Genomic DNA, 18,839 nt, shown 5'->3' with positions numbered 1-18,839 from the left:
AATGATATCTTCCTTTCCCCCTGAGCTTTAGATGGGTTATTGTTATTTAATTTATTTTTTTTTTGGTGGTGGTGGTTGGGTGGGGGTGGGGGGGTCTTCCACCCAACCTAGTTGTGGTGGGCTAAGTCTTGAAATGGTGCCGACTTGCTACATTTCGTAAGGAATGAATGCCCTAAACTTAGATTTCGTCATCTGCTTGGTCATCTGGGCAATCTTCTTGACCTCCTGCATAGTGTACCTACTTTTTTTTTTTTTTTTTTTTTTTTTACACATAAGAGTGAGTCTGAGGAAAAAGATGGTGTGAAGCCTTGATACTTTTCAAGGCCTAAAACATTCTTTTCTGAAAGCAAACATACCTCAAACACCTGCAGTAGTCTTTCTGGGAACTCAGCACTTTTGTTTCTTTCAGTTTGACTTTGACAGTGAAAGACGTTTCATTATTTTTACCAGTAACCTTCAGCCTTTTAGTTATGATTCTTAGTTTCATAGTTTAATATTTAGAGAGTATGCATTTCTTTAGTTTCCACAGTGTTTTGCCCTCAGTCTTTGTGTATTCACCTTTATTCTGTCAGAAGGGTTTTGTCTTTTATAAGAGTTTGGATCCCTGTTTCGATTTTAAGGTATTAAAAGCCTTTTATTTCTTATAGTACTTTAGTTCTATTATGGTTTGTATGTGTGGTATTTAATAGATGGAGGAACAGATAGGGGACACAGATGGACCTGTCTCATCTCCCTGTGTTTGTGTTCATTTGTGGTGTGAATCCTTATGTACAGTATGTTTTTGTAGGCTGCTTCTTTGTATTTATTGTTAAGTGTCAGTATTATCTGTATCTGCTTCCCTCTGTTAATTCCTGTTTTACATGGAAACATCTGTTTTTGGGGCAGCATGATGGTTAGTACAGTTGCCTCGCAGCAAGAAGCTCCTTGGTTTGAATCCAGCAAAGTAGGGAAACAGTTAAATGGATCCACTCTATGGCTAGACAGTGGAGAGTCAGATCAAGTAGTTGGCCTTTAGACAGAGTGGAGCAAAAACATAGCTTTCAGGGTCAGCCTAGGGGCTTCTTATGAGTGGGCGGCCAGAACTAAGTGGATGGACCCAAACGCAGACACAGAATAGAGGCAAGAGATTCAAACATGATAACAAAGCTTTTATTTACAAGTGACTTTGACAGAATATAATGGCTGTGAACTAGATAATTTAGAACACAAGCAATACATCCGAACATGAGCAGTGAACATGAACTATGAACTATGAACTATGAAGCAGAAACATGAACTATGAGCTATGAAATAGAAACGTGAACTATGAGCTGTGAAAACCAATGGGGCTGTGAATCGTCATAACAGGAGCTAGGGAGACTCAGGGAGCGGTTTGTGGCTCAGGCAGGGGAGGTCAGTGGCACTGGAACACAGAGAGATAAATGTAAGTGATGGTGGCGATTGGTCAGGTAAGAACAGTAAGTAAACTGGAAGTGTCTTACAAGTTTTGCAGGTGGAGGCTGGTGTGAGGTGAAGGCAGTTGAAGTGGTCCGGGTGAGAAGCCGAGGATCCAGACGGAGTATTTTCCGTGAATCCTTTGAGCAGCGGCAGGGAGGCAGGTAGATAAATGGATATCCAACAGAACTTGGGCTGTGACCATGATTACTGATCAGACCAGTGTCCAGAAGAGATGAGTATTTTTGAGAGTGAAAAAATGAACCGGAAGTTTCCTTTCCTGAAAACCACAGGGAGAAAACACCAGGTAAGCATACGTCAAATACTATAATGCACAAGAACAACTTGGGTTAGAAGAAGATCTGGTGATGATTCAGTGAGAGTGCTGGTCTTACATGCAGGCACTCCAAATTACCAACAGGTGCAGATCTTGATTGGAATGAGGTAGCTCCACCCAGGGGTGGAAACTCCAGCTTTATGGAAAAACACAGCCACTCACCCAGACCATGATAGGGGCCAAGGAGAGCTCGACGGTCAGGGTCCGACCTATATGGAAGGCAGCGCAAGACAGTTCAAGAGGTCAACCCGGAGGAGCAGCTAGGCCTAGAGGCAGTTCTCGGGGCCAGCAGGATGACAGACCTCTCTGGAGGTCCAGAAATTGGAGCTTGTCCAGTGGACAAAGAGAGATTTGGAGGAGATAGATCCCTAAAGGTTGATTCTGTTCATCTGGACGTAGCGTTTTCAGTGGGAGAAACGTTTTGTCACTTATCCAAGAAGTCACTTGGATGAGTGATGAAATGTTTCTTCCTTCTTTTTCTTCACATTTACTCACCTGGATGAGTGAGCATGTGTGCAAAGGAGGTAGAGTTTCTCTGGAGATTCAGTTGTCCAATTTAGAGCCTTAGGGTTCATTTTCTGGTCGTAATATTTTCTGGTTGTAACATGTAAGGACCCAAAAGCATACTCTATAACATTAAAGTTCACACTTTAATGGTAAAAAGGAGAAATGACAACTGAAGTTACCGATAGTAACTGACACACTAGGGCTAATTAAGGAAAGTCTTCTATTGATTGGCTAGGCAGAGATTGAGCTGGAATGGATATCCAGCAGTTTAGGGTGATGGGAGAAAGTGAAATAGGATGTGTGGATTAGTATGGAGGAAGTGAGGGCAGCTGTGAAGAGGATGAAGAGTGGAAGGGCAGTTGGTCGAGATAACATACCTGAGGAAGTATAGAGATGTCTAGGAGAGAAGACAATGGAACAGCTTGTGTGCACTGGCGAAGTGTACTTTTAATTTTCAAGAAAAAGGGTGATGTGCAGAGCTGTAGTAACTACAGGGGGATATAGTTGGTGAGCCATAGACACTGTTGTGAGCAGCATTATGTCTTAAAGCCAAGAAAAAACACTACAGATGCATTGTTTTACTTTAAGAGTTTTGATGGACAAGTATAGAGAAAGTCAGAAAGAGTTGCACTGCCTTTGTAGATTTACAAAAAGCATATAAAAGGGTTCCAAGAGAGAAACCTCATTCAGGGGTGACAGAGAGTATGTGAGGGTGGTCCAAGACATGTGAGACAGCGACAAAGTGGTAATGTGTGCAGTAGGAGTGAAAGCTAGTTGGGGATAGGATTATTTCAGGGATTTGCTCTGAGCCCCTTTTTGTTTGCAATATGATGGACAGGTTGACAGATGAGGTCAGAAAGGAGTCTCTGTGGGCTGTAATGTTCGCAGAAATAACTGTGATCTGTAGAGAGAGTAGAGAGCAAGTAGAAAAGAACTTGGAGAGGAGGAGGTATGCTCTGGAGAGAAGGAGAAAAATCAGTAAATGCAAGGCGTATGTGTGTGGATGAGAGGGAGATAGGTGGAAGGGGGACGATATAATGAAGGTAGATGAGTTTAAATACCTGGGGTCAAAGCTATAGACAGTGCACAAGAGAGATGTAGAAGAGTGCAGGCAGTGGAATGTCTGGAAATGAGTTTTAGAGGTGATTTATAATAGAAAGAGAGCAGCAAAAGTCAACCCAAAGATTCACAAGATGGTATGTGATGTATGGTTTAGACTGTGGCACTCACAAAATAACTAGAGGCTGAGATGGAGGTAGTACAACTGAAGATGCTAAGATATTAAGTTTATTTGGAGTAACCAGAATGGACAAGATTGGAAATGAGGAGACATCTCAAGGTTTGGAAGGCTGACATGGATTGAAGATTGAAATGGTTTGAAGATGTGCAGGAGAGGGCCAGTTGGTATATTGGATGTTGAATAAGGAGCTGTTAGGCAGGAGGAAAATTTGGAGACTACAGAGAAGATTCATGGGTGTAATAAAGGAGGACAAGCAGAGGGTTGCTGTGATAGAGGATGATGCTACAGATAGGGAAAGATGGAGGCAGATGATCCACTGTGGTGACCCCTAAAAGGAGGCAGGCAAATAAAGGAGAAGACACAGTAGGGCAAATCAGGAGAACAGAGAAAAGTTGGGAAAAATAAAGATAAGGTATAAGACACCATTCAAGAACAGATGTTGGATTCAAAATCATGAACCTTCTTGCTGTGAGGCAATAGTGCTAACTACTATGGGGCGATCGTGGCTCAAGAGTTGGGAGTTCGCCTTGTAATCGGAAGGTTGCAGGTTCGAGCCCCGGCTTGGACAGTCTTGGTCGTTGTGTCCTTGGGCAAGACACTTCACCCGTTGCCTACTGGTGGTGGTCAGAGGGCCCGGTGGCGCCAGTGTCCGGCAGCCTCGCCTCTGTCAGTGCGCCCCAGGGTGGCTGTGGCTACAACGTAGCTTGCCATCACCAGTGTGTGAATGGGTGGATGACTGGATATGTAAAGCGCTTTGGGGTCCTTAGGGACTAGAAAAGCGCTATATAAATACAGGCCATTTACCATTTACTAGTCCACCATGCTGCCCATAGTGCACATTATTCCACCATGTGTAATAACTCTCATATATTAGTATGTGGCATGTAGGCATTTAATAACTTGTTCTAATAAAAATGCTTAGTGTGTGGCATCAGTCACAACCTGTGGTTTTCTCTCACTCAGAGACAGAGACTGTCCTTCTCTAAAACATGTATCATAGATGATTTTGTGCAGGCATGTTTTTTTTGTTTTTTTTTAAAAAAACCCCAATACCTACATTTTAACACCAAACAACGTTTAACAGTTTTACATGAAAGGGGGTGTGAATAAAAGAAATATGTAAATATGGATTTTCTACAAGCTCTGTTTTAATAAGTTTGGGTCAAAGGATGACCCAATGATGACTTTAGAAAACAAAGACTTTTAGTTAGCAAACTGAACTAAAAGTAAACTATCAGTAATGAGGATTTAATAACATGTAACATGTAACACCAGGTAAAAGTGTCCCATGTCCCCTAGTATAACTCCTGAAGTAGCTAGTATACTAAGAGCTTTTAAACAAGCCAAAATATCCTTCTGGTTCTGTGAAGTTGTGGCATTGATTGTGTTTTTTGATTCTCCTGTTAGAAGACCACTGTAGTATACTAAAGACTCCTGAAAATGAAAAAGGAAATGATTTTCTTTCACACTGGTATGTAAAACCTCCAGTGTTAGCTTTTATCAGGCGATAAAAACCTGACATTCTCTAGCTGCTTCCATGTGGCAGTTATGTCATCTGAAAAGCAATGAAAGATTCCTGACTGACCTGCTGTGCGGTACTGTGTGTGCCTCTGATTCAGGTCTGTGGTTTGCATATTGAGTTGGAAACTCAACTGCAGTTAGAGCTGAATACCTCAGGATCCAGAATCCCAGGACTCATTTTCTTACATGAAGGGAAGTAGGAAAGCAGTTCAGATGATGAGAATGTGTAACTGCGTGACACCAGAAGAAATGTGGATCTTATTCTCAAAGCAAGCCATATTTTATTCAAAAAACATGAACAACACACACTGTTGGTTATAAATGTCTAATCCTAGTCAGTCATCTGAAAAGTGGGCTGTTATGTGATCCAACTGCTACTGCAATACAAACTTCAGTACATGAGTAGTAAATTTAGGTCAGAATTATGGGTGATATAACAAGCTAACCATCTCCTATTACCAGTTTAATTCACTTTTTATATGAATAAACAAATTCATCTAAATATTTGATGGTACATACTTAATTTCAAACTGATTTTCTGTTATTAGTAAAGCTCACCTGCAGTAACTTGGCAGCCACCCAGGGGGGCATACCGCACGCTTTATGGTCTAAACATAATCCAGCCCTGTTGTCCATATTTAATGGTCAACAGGGCTTGACTGGCCATCTGGCATACCAGGGCGTGGGCCGATGCCCTTTTTGGGGCTGGCCCGGGGCTGTCATAATTTACCCCAAATAGTTTATTAAAAAATAATTATTTATTGACTGTGATGTCCCATTGGTTGATTTTCTTGAAGGACATTGGGCTAAAACAATGAAATCTCTCAGCCATCCATGGCCCGCCCCTCCCTTCCCTCTTTAACCAAGGTTATCAAATTTTGTGTAATAGTTGAATAGATGAAGACAGTCTGTCACAGGTCAAATCAACAAGACTGAAGATATATTAGGGTTAGCTTTTTTTTGTGCTAATTACGTTTCAGCAGCTTTCCATAAGCTTCACCAGATCCAGGGAGTAGCATACATTTACAGACAAAAAAAAAAAAGAGTAGTGACCTCCTCACTTGCTGCTAAAACATTATGCATCATAAACTGATTCTGTTATCATGCACTGCCGTTCCGTGCTAGTTCTGGTCATTTTTCTCTGTTTTTTTCCATTTTTTTCACCCATGTTTGGAGACCGGGAGCGTGGCTCCTTTGTTTACAGTAGGAATCAGCTGTTAGCATTGTACCCCGCAGCTATGCTGCTGGTGGACAGACCCGACATCCCCAGCGAACTAAGGAGGAAAAGACGGGCGTGTCATGCCAGGAAGGAGCACCATCACCCGAGATGGAGACGATACAGACCATCTCTCCCTTCTATAATCATGGAAAATGTGAGATCGCTCCCTAATAAGATGGACGAGCTAATAGCGCTAACCCAGAGGGAGTACCGGCAGTGTAGCATCATGATGCTAACGGTGTCCTGGCTAACACTGCTTACTCCGGGCACTGCTCACCTTCACCACGTATGTAACATGCCCAACCAAAGACAATAAAACACTGGACTTACTGTATGCCAGCGCAAAAGAGGCATACAGTTCATCACTGCTAGAAAAACCAAGGAGCTGGTGGTAGAATTGCACAGGCACAAACATCCTCCACTGCGACCACTGAACATCCAAGGTATGAACATTGAGGCTGTGGATAGCTACAGGTACCTTGGTGTTCATCTGAACAATAAACTGGACTGGACTCACAATTCAAACGCCCTCTACAGAAAAGGGCAGAGCAGGCTATACCTGCTGCGGAGACTCAGGTCTTTTGGAGAGAAGGGCCCACTCCTGAAGACCCTCTGTGACTCTGTGGTTGCCTCAGCCATCCTTTACAGTGTGGTCTGCTGGGACAACAGCGTCTCAGCCAAGGACAGGACGGGAATGATCAGGCTGATCCGGAGGGCCAGCTCTGTACTAGGATGCTCTCTGGACCCAGTGGAGGTGGTGAGTGACAGGAGAATGGTGGCTAAGCTGTAATCCCTGTTAGACAACATCTCCCACCCCATGCAGGAGACTCTGACAGCACTGAGCAGCTCCTTTAGTGGCAGGCTGCGGCACCCACGATCTGCGAGGGAGAGATTTCGCAGGTCTTTCCTTCCAACTGCTGTCAGACTCTACAACATGGTCTTTGCGGAGGACCACAAATGTGCAGACAGACACACACACACACATCCAGTACACAATGGTAACTTTCGCCCAGTTTCCCCCGGATGTGTGATAATACCTAGTGCAACCTTTCCAATATTAACAAGTCCAATTTTCCTAATATAACAAAGTATTTTATTTTAGTTTGTATAGTATTTTATCCTATTTTGTATTGTATGTTATTCTATTTTATTTTATTCTATTTTATTGTTTTTTTTCTTAATTTTCACTGCTCTTAACTTGTACTGTTCACTTTCTGCCGTGACCAAAAAAATTTCCCACGTGTGGGACTAATAATATAATATCTTATCTTATCTTATCTTATCTAATCTATTTTATCTTATCTTATCTTTACATAGCACAAAATCACAAGAGCATAATGAGCATAATGGTTGCCCAGATGTAACTGTAAAATAGTATAAATGTAATTCAATGTAACCAAATATAACGTAAAATAAATGTAACTACTTCATAACATATTGACAAATGTATTTATTACTCATTCAAGTTACAAATATTACTATGCATTTAAAAAGTGTTTGTTTGTTGTTCTGTTACTATAACATACATCTAATCTAATTTGTCAAGTTAAGAAACCCACACTACTCCACTGCTCAAATTTCAAACTATTTAAGCAAATAAAGAAAAATATTTAAGCAAGTTATGATAATAACTTATCAAAATTGTTTGGTCTCAATTGAGAGGGTCAGAATAACATACAACCATCAATAGTAAGCTACAAAGAACATGTGACAGATGTAGAATTTCCTGGAACTTTGCTTTCAGGCCGCTGTTGCTTTGAAGCTCGATTAACTCCAGCTGAAGGTGATGGGGGGCTTTGCTGACATCAGTGGTGAAAGGACTGGTAAAGATGGCAAAGCCCGAGTGTTGTGCTCGGAAGTCTGAGAAGCACCGATCAAACTCATTAACCGGCTCAGTTTTGTAGCCAAACAAGCACATGAAAAAACACCCGGAAATGAGGCTGAGATCCTCGGACAAACAGAAAAGTGGACAAGATTGCCCTGTTCCACTTGGCACTTCCATAGGTCCAGTTTACGCTGGAAACGTGATCATGTTGGACATCTGTGTGATGACTTGTTTGTGTCCCTGCAGCTTCTGAATCAGTTGGGCGAGATGCTCAGTTATGTCACATAAGATGGCAAAAATCACACAGCCAGTTTGGATCTGACAGTTCAGACAGGGGTTTTCCTTTATTCTGCATGAAAAGAGCAATGTCCTCCCTAAGCTCAAAAAATCGTTCGAGAACCTTGCTCCTACTCAGCCACCTCACTTCTGTATGGTATGGCAGGTCTTCGAGCTCCAAGCCCATCTCCTGTAGGAACAGCTGGAACTGGCGGTGATTCAGGCCATGCGAAATTTACAGTTTTCATGACCGTGTTCATTACATGATTCATCTTCAGCACATTTCCGCACAAAGCTTCTTGATGGATAATGCAGTAATACGTTATCAGTTGTGTGTGAAAGTTACTTTTCTGCATTTTCTCCTTTATTAGTCCAACCAGTCCTGCTTTTCCCCCACACATAGCAGGTGCGCCATCTGTAGTTAACGACACCAACTTTCCCCAGGGCAATCCAGTTTTACTTATGGATTTCTCCACCGCATTATAAATGTCCCGTCCCGTTGTAGTGCGATGTAGGAAGAGCTCCTCGGTGACAGAGAGGTCCGGCTTAACGCCTCTAATAAAAATGGATAGTTGCGCCGTATCCATGTTGTCTGTGCTTTCATCAACAGCTAATGAGAAAGCTGCGAGACTCTTCAGTTAGCTGTGTTGAAAGGTTCCCTGCTAGCTCCGTGACTCGATCCGCGATGGTGTTTCTTGACAAACTGACAGTCTGTATCTGGTTGGGGCACACCTGCTCACACACCTTCAGCATGCACTGCTTCAAAAACGCTCCCTCCGAAAAACACTTTGAAGCCCAGGCGATTTCTTCAGCCACAATAAAGCTAGCTCTCACTGCCGCATCATTTTTGGCTTTGGCTTTTGTGAACACATTCTGCTGCCATCGCAGTTTGTCTTTTAATTCTTTGACTTTTTGTTGTTTTTCTTGAAGGCTAACTTTGGTGTCAAAATGGAAAATGGCCTATATTTGTATAGCGCTTTACTAGTCCCTAAGGACCCCAAAGCACTTTTACACATCCAGTCATCCACACACCGGTGACGGCAAGCTACATTGTAGCCACAGCCGCCCTGGGGCGCACTGATAGAGGTGAGGCTGCCGGACACTGGCGCCACTGGGCCCTCTGACCACCACCAGTAGGCAATGGGTGAAGTGTTTTGCCCAAGGACACAACGACCGAGACCGTCCAAGCCGGGGCTTGAACCGGCAACCTTCCGATTACAAGGCGAACGCCCAACTCTTGAGCCACGATCACCCGTGGAAATGCCGACGTATATTATACTCTTTGACTACCGACACTGCCTCATGACACAAAAGACATACCGGTTTTTCTCCTTGAAGCTTAAACATGTATTCACCTTCACACCTTTCTTGAAACAGCCTCAATCTTTCTCTTCCTGGACGTTTTGGGATCATTTGTGGATAGCTCTTTTCACTTGTCGCATTAATTAAACACAGATATGGATAAACTGCGACTTAGTGCACTGGTAACACAATCGACATATTGACATATAGACCTATTATAGACCTATTATAAGACACATTAACCACTCGCCACATAAAATGATGTCTGGCCCGCGGGCCTTGAGTTTGACACAAGTGTTGTAAGGTAAAGACCCTACAAAAACAAACAGATTTGTTTGGTCAAATGACCCCCCCTTTGAGCAAGTACTTGGCAACTGTGGAAAGGAAAAGGAAAAACTCCTCAAAAGGAACTAGGCTAAGGGAGGGGCAACCATATGCGGCAACTGGTTAGGGGCGAGGGGACAGAGAGCCAGAGTTTAATAATAACTTAATAACAATGATTAAATACCTCAGTTTTGCAGGACAAGCACATAGATGAGTCCACTGTCAGTGGCCGTTAGTAGAACCTTCACTAAAACTGTTTCTGTGATGAATTCTGAATCCTGACTGAAACTTTTCAAATAAAGAATTCTCTTTCAAGAGTTTTTTTTTTAAATAAAAGGATAAGTTGGAATTCAAGCTATAATTAGTCCAGTAGCATTGAGGAATCTCTAAGTCATTTTTTTTTTACCAAGATATGTTCTTTAACATGGATATTAAACAAACATGTCTTATTCCTGTCTGCCTCCCCTCACCCCCAAACGGTCACGGCAGGGCAGTTTTTCCTCCCCACTATTGCCAAAACACTTGCAGGCACTTGTAAGTATGTTATATATAACATTAAAAAATCCCCCTCTCACCCCTGTGGGCGATCTTTATCCTTCAAGCTCAAGTCCTCTACCAGAGGCCTGGGAGCTTGAGGGTCCTGTGCAATACCTTTTCTGTTCCTAGGACTGCACTCTTCTGGACAGAGATCTCGGATGTTGTTTCTGGGATCTGCTTTAACCACTGGCCTAGCTTGGGAGTCACTGCAGCGAGCCCTCCGAATACCACTGGGACCACTGTTACCTTCACCCTCCACATCTTAAGCTCTTCTCTGAGCCCTTGGTACTTCTCCAGCTTCTCGTGTTCCTTCTTCCTGATGTTGCTGTCATTCAGTATTGCTACATCAGTCACTACAGCTGTCTTCCTCTGCTTGTCCACCACTACTATGTCCCACTGGTTAGCCATCACCAGTTTGTCCATCTGTATCTGGAAGTCCCACAGGATTTTAGCTTGGTCATTCTCGACTACCTTCCATGATGGTTCCTACTCTTTCTTGGGTTACTGCAGCTTGAGGTATTCACTAAAATGGTAAATGGCCTGTATTTATATAGCACTTTACTAGTCCCTAAGGACCCCAAAGCACTTTACATATCCAGTCATTCACCCATTCACACACACAGGTGATGGCAAGCTACATCGTAGCCACAGCCACCCTGGGGCGCACTGACAGAGGCGAGGCTGCCGGACACTGGCCCCACCGGGCCCTCTGACCACCACCAGTAGGCAACGGGTGAAGTGTTTTGCCCAAGGACACAACGACCGAGACTGTCCAAGCTGGGGCTCGAACCGGCAACCTTCCGATTACAAGGCGACCTCCCAACTCTTGAGCCACGATCGCCCCATTAGGCATGTGGTCGATCGTGTCTTCTGATGTCTTCCTGATGTACTTGTGGATCTTCGTTGTCTCATCCTAAACTGAGGTACTGACATTCACTAGTCCCTACGTCAGTCCCTACTGCTTAGCATATAGCCTCAGGGTGCTGGACTTGGGGTGAAACCCTCCATACATGGTCAAGAGCTTCCTGGTCTTGATGTCAGTCGCTTCTGTCTTCTCCTTTGGCCAGCTTATTATCCCAGCAGGGTACCTAATCACAGGCAGGGTGTAGGTGTTGATAGCCCGGATCTTGTTCTTACCAATCAGGCGACTCCTCAGGACTTGTCTGACCCTCTGCAGGGTGGTTGCAGCTTTCCTAGCTGCCTCTTCATGGTTCCCATTTGCCTATGGGATTCTCAGGTACTTGTAGCTGTCCTCTATGTCTGCAATGTCGCATTCTGGTAGTTCAATACCCTCAGTTCTGACTATCTTACCTCTCTTCATTACCATCCGACTACACTTCTACAATACAAACGACATTCCTATGTCCTTGCTGGTATGGATCAGTGAATTGATGTCTAATTTATCCAAGACATGACATCAAGCATACAGCATACAGCTTAATGTCATCCATATAGAGGAGGTGGCTGACAATTGCTCCGTTCCATAGTTGGTATACTTGTTTACATACGTATATATTTTTGCTGTCAACGTTAATCTCGTTAAAATGACATTAACGCCATAACCGCATTAACACAGCAAATCTCAGTTAGTGAGTTAACGAGGATCGCCCCGTGCGTGGGGCTGCATGGCGCTAGCGCGCTAAAGAGCTAACTGGGCACCTCGCCCATGCCAAAGTGCTCACAGACGGAGGATAGTCCTTCCCCAGCTGCTATCAGGGCAGGAGATGTTCACATCTATGCGTCCAAACTGCAAATGAATCGTGCATGAGCAAACCCGCTGCTCCCGCACTGACTGTAACGCAGTCAGTTCTTCTTTTACTGTTATGTTGTTTTGTGAACCACAAGGTTTAAAACTACTTATAAACACACACACAAAGTAACTCCACCAGAGTGCCTATTTCGGGTCACTTTTGCCAGTCCAAGCCCGGATAAAGGAGCAGGGTTGTGACATTAAAAAAAACAATAATTGCTAAAAGAAATTTAATTTGTAGTTCTAAATAAATTATAAATGCATTTAAGACGGTTTTTACTGACTTTATGTCTCTTCCACGATGTTATTTCTCTCTCCAACAGCGTAGGTTACAATTACATTAGCATGACCAATTATGCAAATTAGGCGATGACGTCATTTAGCGATTTCTAGCGACTTTTAGGACAGCCAATAGTTGTCAACTGAGGAGTTGGCAACATTGTTAGAGAGAAGGTAATTGAGTCTAATAACAGATTAAGTGCCATTTTGAAGCTGCCATTTTTACTATCTACATGGATGTTAAAATCACCCACAATAATTATTTTATCTGAGCTGAGCACTAAATCTGAGAAAAAGTCTGTGAAATCAGACAGAAACTCTGTGTAAGGCCCAGGTGGACGATATATGATAACAAGTAAGACTGGTTTCTGAGTTTTACAGCTGGGGTGGACAAGGTTAAGAATCAGACTTTCAAATAAACTAAAACTCTGTTTGGCTGATTAATAAGTGTAGTGGAAGATTGTTGCTTGACTCTGTTCATGGCCTGTGTTTCGAGAATTGTAACAGTATGACTCGGGGGTTTAAACTAACGTAATCATCTTGCTGTAACCAGGTTTCTGTAAGGCAGAGTAAATCAATACATTGATCAATTATTAATTCATGTAATAACAGTGAGAGACCTCATGTTTAACAACATTCACTGTTTTACTCTTTGGTGCTGTTGTGGACACTATATTGTTCTTTGTGATTTTTCGTGTGTGTTCGTGTTTAAATTGTTTTTTGCTGACTTTTGGTTTGTTTTTTGGTGGTTTGGGAGCAGAGACAGTTTCTAAGGGGATGCGGTTTTGGGAGGATAACAGGAGGAGAGAAGCTGCAGAGGCGCATGCAAGACTGGTACTCTCCTTTTTGGTCTCAAATCAGGTTAGTCATGTTTTTTTTTGTAGGGGATAAATTTAGTCAGGGTTCAAGAAAGGAGCAACTCCATCAAAAGTAGGATTTATGCCATTTCTTCTAACAAGACCAGGTTTTCCTCAGAATGTTTTCCAATAACCTTTAAAGATGTATCTTTAATCATTTTTGGGACGCCACTCAAATAGCCAGCAATTTAAGGAGAACATGCGGCTAAACATGTCTGGTCCGATTGGGGAGGAGACCAGAGAAAATTACAGACTCTGACGTTTTGTCAAAGTTACACATGAATCAATATTAATTTTAGCAACCTCCAATTGACATAAACATTTAAAGTTAAGTTTTGATAATGTAAACTAACTAGCCAAAACTATGTCCAGTAAACGTTTCTTCATTCATCCATTTTAATCTAATGGAAGAAAGAAGTCCGACATATTTGTTTAACATGTGCACTGAAGGACATATCCTGGTCAAAAATGACTCCAAGGTGTTACTGGAGGCCAAGGTAATGCCATCCAGAGTAAGAATCTGGTTAAAAACCAGATTGCTAGGAATTTTAGGGCCATCTACAATAACTTTTCTTTTATCTGAATTTAAAAGCAGAATTTAGTTAATTATTTTATTACCAAGTAAAATAATTAAACATATGGCACAAAATAAAAACTTACCAGCAATTGATGTAGGGAAGGATTCAGAGGAAATAACCAGTGAGTGTTCTCTTCAAAAACATGAGTAGCACCAATAAACAAAAATGCAGCTAATTCAGACTGGAGCAGCGATATGTACGTAACTTTTACCTGTAACAGTTCGGGAAGTCAGGTGAACGAAGGCCTGGACGCATATGGCAACAGATAAGCAAGTGAGGGATGCTCAGATGGTAGCTACTATTTATAGTAGCACCATATACTGTCACGGTCTGCCACGCAGACCGTGGGGACAAGGGAAGTAGGACCCAAAACGCGGGACTCTTCGATGCCACAGTGCACTTTATTTACAGTGACCAGACAGGTAAATCCAACAATAAACTCAAAGGTGCAATATTCCAATGGTGCTCGTCTCCTGCTCCCAGTGCGTCCCGTGCTGTAGCTCCCTTAGTGCGTGTGCTCCCCAACTCGCTTCTCCGCTCGGCTATCCTGGAGGAAGACGGAGAGTCCACAATTAGCCACACGCTAGCCGACTAACAAGCTCACACTGCTCGCACTGACTATACCAGTTCGGAGTAATAATCCCACGTCGACTGTCGCCGCGAGTCCAGGTTAAATACCTCTCTCCAGCCGGGAGGGATGATTACCAACAGCTGGTCAGGTAATCAGCTGCAGGTGGGCCGGTAACAGTGAAGAGGGACTCCCAATGACGACAGTCGCCAGGACATGCCTCTCCCACGGCGTGCACTTCTGTAAACAGCCCGAGGACCGGGGAGAGAGAGAGGGAGAAGCAAACCCACACGCAAACACACACTACACATTCAACTGTGGACCGAACAGTAGACGACACAGCCCCTAAATAATAATAATAATAACAACAGTCCATAACTGCTCACGGACCCCCGAGTCCTCCAGAGCCGGGTCCGTGACAGTACCCCCCCTCTAAGGGTCGGCTCCCGACGACCCAAAACAAAAAGCAAAAAACAGGAAAACCACCCCAGGGCGGGCGGCGGGGAGCCAGGACGGAGGGCCCCAAAACCCCTCTGAACCACACCACTAAACAACAAAAACGAAAAAACACAGTTCATCAGGCCAACCCCCCCGCCCTAATGGCAGCAAACATAGTTCTGGCGGCTGACCCGGTGGACAGCAAAACAGGTGAAACCTGCTATGGATAGGCAGAGGCCGACGACCGTTCAGGAGGCCTACCTTCAGTCCATTGGTGGAAACGCTGGATCTCCGGCGGACAGCCATGGGTTCAGCAGCAGCGACGAAACAGTTCTGGGGGCCTGCCACTGATCCAGTGGTGGCGGTGCTGCCGTCCAGTGGTTGCGGCGCTGCAGCTCCGGTGGGCGGCCACGGATCCGGTAGCAGCAGTGTTGCAGCTCTGGCGGGCGACAGAGTAGAACAGCCCATGACGCCCGGCGCGCTGGACGTGGATGGCGTGGAGGGCGCGCTGGATGTGGACGGCGTGGAGGGCGCGCTGGACGTGGAGGGCGCGCTGGACGTGGAGGGCGCGCTGGACGTGGAGGGCGTGGAGGGCGCACAGGACGTGGACAGCGTGGAGGGCGTGCTGGACGTGGACCCTGCACACTGACCCCCCCGCGTAGACTGATCGGATTCCTCCCGCCCGCCGACCTCCGATGGCTGTGCGCGCTCCTCCGGCCTGCCGAGCCCCTCTCTCGATGGCGGGCACTCCTCTTGCTCGCCGAGCTCCTGCTCCGGCTCCTGCTGCAGCTCTGGCCCCTGCAGCTCCAGCTCAGGCGGTGCGCGCTTCTCCGGCCCGCCGGGCCCCTCTCTTGACGGTAGCCGCTCCTCCCGCTCGCCGAATTCCGGCTCCGGCTCACAGAGCTCCTCCTCAGGTGGTGCGGGCTCCCTCCGCTCGCTGAGCTCCGCTGGCTCGCTGAGCTCCACAGTCGGCGAGGCGGGCTCCTCCTGCTCGCTGAGCTCCACAGTCGGCGAGGCGGGCTCCTCCCGCTCGCTGAGCTCCTCCTCCGGCTGCGACGCGGGCTCCCCCCGCTCGCTGAGCTCCCCCGGCTCGCTGAGCTCCACAGTCGGCGAGTCGGGCTCCCCCCGCTCGCTGAGCTCTGCCGGCTCGCTGCGCTCCACAGCTGGCGACGCGGGCTCCCCCCGCTCGCTGAGCTCCTCCTCCGGCTGCGACGCGGGCTCCCCCCGCTCGCTGAGCTCCTCCTCCGGCTGCGGAGCGGCTATAGATGGTTGATCCGGAGGTGAAGATGGTAATGCGGTAGCTGCAGGTGGCGAAGATGATGGTCGAGCGGGTGATGTGGATGCTGAAACAGATGACAACTGAGTGACTAGCTGGGCGGCAGACTGAGTAGACGGTGATATGGCTAACATGAAGGGCTGAGAGTATATGTCCGTGACATATACAATGCAATATTAAAATAATATTAATTCTGCTACATAAGCACAGTGCCAAAGCTTCGTGTCACACTCCTACAGCAACTTTTCATTAATCACCTGAAATGTTTAGAACAAAGAACCACATATTTCTGGCATATTGCTTTAGAGCAGGATACATACACACACATATATATTGTTGCACCATTGGAGTCCTCATTTGGATTGCATTAATTGCTGGGTATTGCAGGATCCAGCAATTAATTAATTCCCAATTTTGCATTTTATATAAGAATATTAGCAATGCAGTTAAATAATAATTTTGTTCTTTCATGTTCAGAAACATAACTCAGCAATAATCATAAAGTGCAAGCATCACTTTCTGTCTTCTGTCTTGCTTGTTGAGTGTACACAACCTCTGTTTTATTTGTGGACTTTGGAGAAAATGTCACGTTCTGTCAGTCCTCGCTGGTCAACCTGCCCTTTTGTAAAATGTTTTTCTATGTGATGTTATGTTTTGTTATAGTTCTCTCCTAGTCCCCTGCTTCCTCCTATGTGGGTACATTTGTATGTGTGTGTGTGTGTGTCCAGCATGCTGGTTTACAGGCAACGCCAGGCCTGAGGAGTTTGCATGCTGAAGCCAGCCACACCTGTCGCCCATTATCCTCATCAGCGGCCCCACTACTTAACACTGTGGCTAACCTTCAGTCGACGCTGGATTGTTGAGTGACACAGTCAGTACATTCCCAGCTCTGAGGTGAACCTGTTTTTTTTTTTTTGCCCTTGTCTGTGAGAAACATTTATCTAATCATTATGCCTTGTTTTGTCAGGAACCTGGGAAGGAGTGTGTTGCGGGAGCAGAGCACAGTTGTAAATATTGAGTGTTGGGATTTCACCTCTCACCATGGACCACAAGCACAGTGTCATAGTCCGGGTGAGTGCGGGAACGCCTCTGCATGCTGGTGATTCTGCCTTGGGGCCGAGCCGCCACACCTCCTTGTCATCGCTTCACCTGCGAGTAATTAGACTGTGGGCTTTTTATGACCAGCGTTTTCAAGCACTCACCGCCAGAACGTCTGTTAACTCACGTTGGTGAAGGCCACTAGAATCATGCAGAAACCTAGTCTTAGTTATTCTTGTGCTAACGTTGATTTCTGTGCTCACAGTAATCCTCTGGATGTCAGTGCTTCCAGCTGCTACACCTGCTGCTTAATCCGCTGGTCAACTCGCAGATCCTCCACAGCTCTTTACCTGCCCAGTAGAGATCCTTCATGGATTCACCTGTTCTCGCACCCGGGCCACTTACCACCCTCCACGCTTCGTGTTCACCTGCATTAAAGTAAGACTGCTTACATTTCACCCTTTACCAGAGTAACGGCTGGATCACCTCCTAAAACTGTTTCCCACGTTGCAGTGACTGTAAGGTTTCTTTTTTCCTTGACTTCATCTCACGGTTCCTGCTCCAGATGTTACCCGGTGTCGGGTTCCCCCCTTCGGTCCACGACAACCCCAAGAGACTCTCACGGACCCCACTCCCCTGTTTAGTGATAAACAGTGATAGACCAGTGTCTCGTTTTTTGTTTGTTTTTTTTTAGTTTAGGTTGCTCAGCTTGTTAGTGTTTCACAGTGTGTCATTAAAGCGTTTGAATGTTGCCCTTAGATTAATAGTGTAGTTTTGTTCACAGTACCTTCGTAGAAGTAGCGTATCTTCATAGTATTGTGGCTAAGAGCCCGCTCACAGTATTTCTCCTTTTAAGAAGTTAAGTTGCACTTCCAGCGTACAACTTTAATCCCGCCTTCTGTAATGTGTTAAGTTACTTTAGCTTAGTATCCTGTCTCGCCTTCTCTTAGTTTATAGTGGATGTGTTAGGTGTGTTTTGTATCCTTGTGCATTTAGTCTTATCTTTCGAATTCTGTTTCTGTCTGAGTGGTGTCTACACCTGAGTCCATTTCCTGTTTTTGGCCGTGACACACAGCACGGGAGTCAGGAGTTACCATGGAAGGAGTCACGTTTTGGAAACTGTTTCCATTTACTCTTCATTATTCACTGTAAATAAACTCACTGTTGCTAACCAGGAAGTCCTGCGTTTGGGTCATATTCTTGCCCTGAACCCGACAGAAAGTCTCAAAGTTATAATTCTGTTATAATTATAGAATCCCAGAACAACTTAAAGGTATAAATATGTAGTGCAGCAAGCCTGTAAATGAGTGCCCCTTCAGACTCCTTCCCCTGGTGGATACACAGGACATTACCACCATTTTTTTCCTAAATGCTGCTCAGGGGTGTTATTACTCCTGGGTGCATTGTCCATGTCACAGTCGGAGTATATCATTACTGTCAAACATCAGCTGAGAACCAGTCAGGAACTGGCCAAGGATCCGCCATGGTCCTGTCAAAGACTCCTCACAGTACCCAACATCCTGTTTTTCCCAG

At 45.0% G+C, this 18,839-nt stretch overlaps 1 protein-coding gene and 2 long non-coding RNA genes across 4 annotated transcripts; 1 reads left to right on the top strand and 2 right to left on the bottom strand.

The window, feature by feature from the left end:
* Positions 1–1,133: 1,133 nt before the first annotated feature.
* On the bottom strand, positions 1,134–1,912 carry LOC102081414 (uncharacterized). 2 transcript variants are annotated; one of them, XR_001222933.3, is made up of 3 exons: positions 1,830–1,912; positions 1,482–1,714; positions 1,134–1,402 (listed from the first exon to the last, which is right to left on the bottom strand). It is a non-coding gene; the product is annotated as an uncharacterized LOC102081414 (long non-coding RNA). The 2 variants fall into 2 exon arrangements; XR_267256.4 differs by lacking the exon at positions 1,830–1,912 and having other exon boundaries at positions 1,482–1,823.
* Positions 1,913–14,491: 12,579 nt separating this feature from the next.
* LOC112847797 (uncharacterized protein KIAA0754-like) lies at positions 14,492–17,332 on the bottom strand. The gene is made up of 4 exons (XM_025910216.1): positions 17,309–17,332; positions 17,108–17,168; positions 15,254–16,335; positions 14,492–14,533 (listed from the first exon to the last, which is right to left on the bottom strand). The coding sequence occupies exons 1-4, from the start codon at positions 17,330–17,332 to the stop codon at positions 14,492–14,494; spliced, it is 1,209 nt and encodes a 402-aa protein (XP_025766001.1).
* Positions 17,333–17,366: 34 nt separating this feature from the next.
* LOC102081475 (uncharacterized) lies at positions 17,367–18,484 on the top strand. The gene is made up of 3 exons (XR_002059685.2): positions 17,367–17,493; positions 17,572–17,744; positions 17,820–18,484. It is a non-coding gene; the product is annotated as an uncharacterized LOC102081475 (long non-coding RNA).
* Positions 18,485–18,839: the final 355 nt, after the last annotated feature.

This window comes from Oreochromis niloticus, linkage group LG9 (assembly GCF_001858045.2).
Source record: "Oreochromis niloticus isolate F11D_XX linkage group LG9, O_niloticus_UMD_NMBU, whole genome shotgun sequence".
Lineage (NCBI taxonomy): Eukaryota > Metazoa > Chordata > Actinopteri > Cichliformes > Cichlidae > Oreochromis > Oreochromis niloticus.
Note: the sequence above shows the minus strand (reverse complement) of the source record. Positions and strands in the feature narration are given on the sequence as shown.

Excerpts from the sequence above, each read along its gene's own strand:
- LOC112847797 (XM_025910216.1), bottom strand. The coding sequence starts at position 17,332 with ATGACACTGTGCTTGTGGTCCATG. Across the intron at positions 16,336-17,107 it reads CAATCCAGCGTCGACTGAAG|CATCCACATCACCCGCTCGA; the intron begins GTTAGCCACAGT and ends CATCTGTTTCAG. Across the intron at positions 14,534-15,253 it reads TTTCCACCAATGGACTGAAG|GATAGCCGAGCGGAGAAGCG; the intron begins GTAGGCCTCCTG and ends GTCTTCCTCCAG.